The 5,940-nt window shown below is 44.0% G+C and overlaps 1 protein-coding gene across 1 annotated transcript in view; it reads right to left on the bottom strand.

The window, feature by feature from the left end:
* Window positions 1–3,923: 3,923 nt before the first annotated feature.
* Cfc1 (cripto, FRL-1, cryptic family 1) overlaps window positions 3,924–5,940 on the bottom strand; it is a 10,197-nt gene continuing 8,180 nt past the window's right edge. The window contains exon 7 of the mRNA XM_033757145.1: window positions 3,924–4,643. Within this exon, the coding sequence (XP_033613036.1) occupies window positions 4,540–4,643 (104 nt within the window). The 3' untranslated portion in view covers window positions 3,924–4,539. The remainder of the gene's footprint in view (window positions 4,644–5,940) is intronic.

Raw genomic sequence — 5,940 nt, 5'->3', positions numbered from 1 at the left:
AAAAAAAAAAAAAAAAAAAAAAAAAAAAAAAAAAAGAGTGAAGTGTAGTAGGTAGCAGTCAGCCCATGTGGGAAGATGGATTGCATGAAGTCAATCAGTGCCTGCAATTTTTTGGTGTAGGGAGGGGTGTGCTTTTCCAATTTAGGAGGTCAGTGGTTGTGAAGGGTTGATAAATGAAGGTACAGTGTCCTTCAGGAGACTTCCACCAATATCGACCATGCTGGGTCCTCACATCTCCTGGAGGGGCATTAGGACAGCATTTAGAGTGCTTGGAGCTGGAGGGGCATGCAGGTCATTGAGAGGTGGCAGCCCAACATCCCATGGGGTGTCTGAGTAGAAGGGGAAGTTGTGGAGCCTAATGAGGGGTGTTCCTCAGCAGAGGCTGGGGGTGTCCCAGTTTAGAGGTGGCAGAGGCAGATGCAGAGGGGAAGGGGGGTGTTAGCTCCTCAGGAGCCCCCTGGAGCTAACCTTGAGCTGGAGTACCTTGAACTAAGGTGAAGTAGAAGGTTCTGTTCCCCTTTTCGGTGGCATTGTCCTAGTGACCAGAACCCTAGTAACATCCTCTCAACTAAAAGGTGGGGTTGGTGGCCAGTCATAACCAGGAGTCAATGTAGGGAAACTGTTTAGGATGACTGGGGTCCCCAATGATTGTCATCCAGACCTGCCAAAAATTGGCCATGTCTAATGAGCCTTAAGGGGGCCAATCCACCCAAAGAAGACCTAACTGATCTAGAAGAAGCTGTGGAATTATCCCAGGATCAACCTAACAACACAATCTTCAGAGAATCCTTTCTTGAAGTTTCTTAACATACATTCCAGGGGTGTCAAGTTGCTCTGAATCCCATCCATTTCCTCCTGTATGAGATGCAGGCACAATGCAGGAAGGAGGTAGAGGGAAGGTATAATGGGACAGGTCATACATTTGCTTCTTCCATCTCCTGCTGCTTTCTTTGTGGAGTTATTCTGGGCAACTCAACATTGACAGGCCAGTGATCCTAACTTTTATCATCCTGACCCCTGGGGTCCAAAACTGCCCTAAGTAAGACATATGTGGTCACTGTGGAACCCTGGCTTGGGACTTGGCACTCACTTTGGCCCTTTGGTCAGGTCAGAACCTTTCCGCTGTTCATCTCATTCACACATAGCATATAACTTTCTTCAGCCTGCCATCCACTTTCAGGTTCTATCTTAGGCGAGCAATTTCTTCATCCCAAGGCAAATATTTGGGCAGAGCCTGGGAGGTGATCAGTGTCCTCTTCTGTCTTACGGGCAATACCTAGTTTTAATGAGTCCCCAAAATTTCCAACAGTGATTCAGACATCCTCGGGTAGCTGTTCCTTGCCTCAGCTTCTGGCTGTGGTGGTCAGAGGAACAGGAGCCTCACCATCCATCCCACTGAGGCTTGTCTACACAGTGGGCAAGATGTCACTGGTGCATTAAGCAGACCCATGTCCAGGTGCAGGCCAGATCTCCCACTCACTGCAGCCAGGAGCAACAAATGCTACAGTACTGGTTCTACTGGCAGTCCCTGGTGTCCCCTTCCTGGCCAATGCACCAGAAATGTTGTAGGAATTCTGCCAAGAAAGAGCAATGCCAAGCTGAGAAGTTCAGGAAGAACCAATTTTTCATCAGTGAGGAGACTTAGGGCACTAGAGTCCAGAAGCTGAGCTCCCTGACTAGAGGTTGTTCAGAGTTTTTGAAGGGCTCACACGAGATATGGGTCATCATGAGATTGGTTGGAAAGAAGATGGGCTTATTGAAGCTGAGGGTGGGAAACAAGCAATTAGCTGTGCTTGCTGGGGTTTTTCCACTGGGTTGTTTTTGATTTCTGTTTAAGAGGTTGGTTTCCTCGAACTTCCGACCTCAGAAACACATTTTTTTAGAGAAGATGGGTCAGGACTAATTGTGAGGAATGAAGGGGCCTTACATCAAAAGATTTGTCTTTTCTATTGTTATCTTGTGACTGTCTATGGAGAGCAGGATGGCTTTCACCTGAGTCTGGGTATTAAGGGTTTTCATATTCTTTGTTGAAAATGGGTGACTACTATATTCTGAACAGCAACATCTTCTTGTCTTGACCTGTCTTCTTTCCACCAAATTCAGTTTTTAAATAGTCTTTTATTTTTGAGACAGGGTCTTGCTATGTAGTGCAGGTTGGCCATGAACATTTTAATCCTCCTGCCTCAGCCTTCTGAGTGCTGGAATTACAGGATTGTGCCACCACTCATAGCTTTTTTTTTTGAGACAGGGTCTCACTATGTAGTTGAGACTGATCTGGTCCTAGCTTTTTTTTGTTGCTGTTGTATCTAAGGTACTGGGGATGGAAAGCAGGAATTCTTTCATGCTAGGTAAGTGCCCAACCACTGAGCTACAACTTCAGGCCTAGCTTTGAATATGCCAAGTGATGTTTGTTAGGTTTATTAAATATCAGTCTTTTTGGTCAATGAATTTATTAATTCAGGCTATATTGTTACTCCAGTGGCCTTTTCTCTCCCGTGTTTTTTTATTTGTTCATGTGAACAACTTGGGATATCTGCATGTAGTTTTCCAAACAGCCAGCCAGTCGGAGCTAAGGTAAAGGATAGGCCAGGTTAGAAATGCTTAACTCCCAGGTATGCTGTGACTGGCAGAAAAACAGCTCATTAGATCTGTTTTGTTTTCCCAAAGCCCTTTATACAGGCTTAGATTCTGATGGGGATTCACATTTGCCAGTGGCCTGCTATAGGGGAAATGGTGCTTCCCAGAGCTGTGCTACCAGGTCGAGGGGGAGGGCCTCCTTGGGCCTCTCTAGGCTAAAAAGCTCTCCTGCCTCCCTTTACTCTGTCTGCTGCTGTTAAGACTCTTTCCCCTTTTAATACAGTGATACTGTGATCATTCCAGGAAGGTGCTAATTGCCACAGGATAAAAGGAGATAATTGCCAGGCTGTTTGTCCCCAGCCTTGGCTCTTCCTTCTCTGTCTCCCTTTCTCTATCCAAAGCACATTTTTAGGCCACTGCCCTTTCCCAGGCTTGGAGCACAGTGTTCACGCACATGCTCAAGTCCCCTTTTCCATGGATGCCAAGACCAGTGGGGAGACTGGCAGAGCACAAGTGGAAGACATGAGGACTGGTAAATCAGCAAGGCCTGCTGAGGTGTGTATGGTGTACAGGCTGTTCCTGGAGGGGCTGCTCTGTGAGAGAGGTCACATGTTTAAGGTCAGTGTCCACTCTCAGGACATCAGGGAGCAACTCAGGGCTGCATAGCACCAGCCTCCAGTATTTACACGGAACTCAACTGTAGATCTTGGAGGGAGGTGCAGAAACCAGAAAGGCTCTTTCACAATTGCACAAGTGTTATGGCTTGTGAGTAGATGTTCCCTCCAAAGCCTAATGTCGTCATAAGTGGGGTTTTTTTCAGAGGTGTCTGGGTGCAGTGTGACACTGGAATCTATTTACGGTGCAATGCTAGACTCAATAGTGCTAGGATTAAGGGTTTCTGTGACAGTAGACCTAAATCATCTAGATAAGATAAAGGGGACACAAAAATGCTGTTAAAATACTTTGTTGTTTTTTGTTACCTTTTGGGCACCATGAACTGTTTCTTCTCTGCAATTCCCCTCAGTCCAGCAATCCTACCTTGGAGACAGCCAATTAAGGACTAAAACCTCTGTAAACTGTGGAGCTAAATAAACTTTTGCCCCTTTATCTTTGGGTATTGGGTATTCTGTCTCAGCGATGAGAGAAAAGTAAGTAAGACAACACGTATTTATCTAATTTCAGGCTATAGTAGATTAAACAATGCTATTATTTATAACACAGAAAATAAGAAGAGATATGCAAGTCCTAATAATATGGAGGAAATAATTCTCAACCTGTCAGACATCAGCTATGCTGAGCTCATGGTCTCATAACGTTGAGGAATGAAGTTGCAAACCAAAGGAGGAAGTAAGGAGAGTTTTATTGGAAGTAAAAGAATAGCATCCAGATTTCTAGGAGGTGTTCCAAGTGGGTGGTCACTGAAGCTCTTTGGCAAGAGTATTTTATATAGAAAAATCACCTTGTGGGTACCAAATGAGTCAAACTACAATCAACCTATAGAATTATAAGTATAGCCATTTAGTAATACTGATCCTAGAGAAACAAGTCCCATAGGAAGAGAAGAAAAAAGGCATTCCTGGAAAGGGATGGCAGTATAAATTCAGATGTTCTGGTTGCTCACCTGTGTGTCTGATATTTATTTGGGCTTACTGGACCAAGTAATGTCCATTACAGTTTAACTCGCTTCTGTTTATCTCAGGGAGGCTTGAACTCCTAGCTATGTCTCCATCTGGAGGCTGGCCCTCTAGATTTGTCTTAGCCACAATTTCAATGTGCTTTCCTCTTGCATTGATTCACTTGAGGGCTCAAACCCTCTCTTGATTGCCTATTAATTTGTATCTAAGTTAGCATCTATAATATTGGCCTTCCCACTAGGGATACTAGGGCTCTTACACTATGTGTAATCATGGTTTAGTCTTCATAGTTGCAGGACGGAGTTTCAGTCTATTTCTATCTTCCCCTTCATGGGTGGATGAGGCCTTGCAGGAAGATGCAGGGCAGCAGGAGAATATGCCCCATGACATATGCACTTGGATCATTGGCTTGTGAGGCAAGGTCTTTCAGGTCTGGAAAAGAACCCAGAGAATGTGTAAAATACATTTGCAGCAGTTTCTGCTTAAATGGGTAAAATAAAAAATGTTAGCATGGGTGCTGATAAGGGCCCTCTCCTACCTTTGCCTGCTCATTAGGCTCTGTACTCAGTCCCTACTTCAAGGCTGTCAGGGTGCATGGAAGGCCAGGGTCTGAGAACAGCACCTCCTTGGATGGGGACCTCACAGCTGCACTCCAAGGAAGAAGGAGCCCTCTGGGAGCCCAGCTCAAGAAAGGCATGTCTTCCTTTCTTTCTGTCTTCTATTTCTTTAATTTTTATTAGTACGTTTTTAGTATATAATGATTACATTAATTGTGAAGTTTAGGCCCATGTACATAATGCATCCTCATTCTGTTTACTTGTTGTAAAACCCTTACTTGATATGCAAGAAGTCAGGGTTCCTCCCACAGTGTGCAGAAATAAATAAATTTTAAAAAGTAACTTCTTTGCAGCCAGAAACATCTAGATTTTTGTGGAACATAGAGAGTTTACAAAGAATGACTATAGCCAGGGATTTAGCTCAGTGGTCCTGCTGCCTGCCTTGCAAGCACAAAGTCCTGAGTTCAATCCCCAGTTCAAAAAAAAGGTGTACAAAGAATGACTATATTGTCTTTCAAAGGGCAACAAAGAAATAGTCCTTTATCGGGAGGCTGAGGCAGGAGGATTGCTGTGAGTTCGAGACCAGCCTGGGCTACATAGTGAGTTCTAGGTCAGTCTCAACTACATAGTGAGACCCTGTATCAAAAAGCAAAAAAAAGAAATAGCCCTTTAACCTTTTAGCTCATCAACAGACTGAGGTGCTCTTTCAAAGTCCTCATCCCTAGTGTACCCTGAATAGAGCAGCTCACAGTTATCTTGAGATAAGATAGAAGTAAAAACTAGTTAGAAAGGAGGCAAGGAAATTAAGATTTTTAACATTGTACTTTCAAGAAAAACCATAGCTTCAAGGCACAAAACTACTCAAGCCTTTTTGCCTTTCAGGAAACTCTCTCAGAAAAATTCCTATCAACAAGCCCATAAATCCTACCTCAATCTGATACAAACTTTGTTCAACTTCCCCCCAGATGAATCTTGTCAATATTTCTTAGACTGGGAATATCTTATTAAATAAGAGGAAGCAGCTACCCCAAAAGCCATGATCATTCACTAGAGCACATCAAGAATGCAGGGTCCAGGTCCAGATATTTAGCTCAGTGGTGCCGCCAACTGCCTTGCAAGTGCAAGGTCACGAGTTCGATCCCTGGTACAAAAAAAAAAAAAAAAAAAAAAAA

The sequence above is a fragment of the Fukomys damarensis genome, unplaced genomic scaffold, assembly GCF_012274545.1.
Source record: "Fukomys damarensis isolate Sample0158 unplaced genomic scaffold, DMR_v1.0_HiC HiC_scaffold_29, whole genome shotgun sequence".
NCBI classification, from domain to species: Eukaryota; Metazoa; Chordata; class Mammalia; order Rodentia; family Bathyergidae; genus Fukomys; species Fukomys damarensis.
The sequence above is the reverse complement of the archived record's forward strand: the minus strand, read 5'-3'. Positions and strand labels throughout refer to the sequence as shown.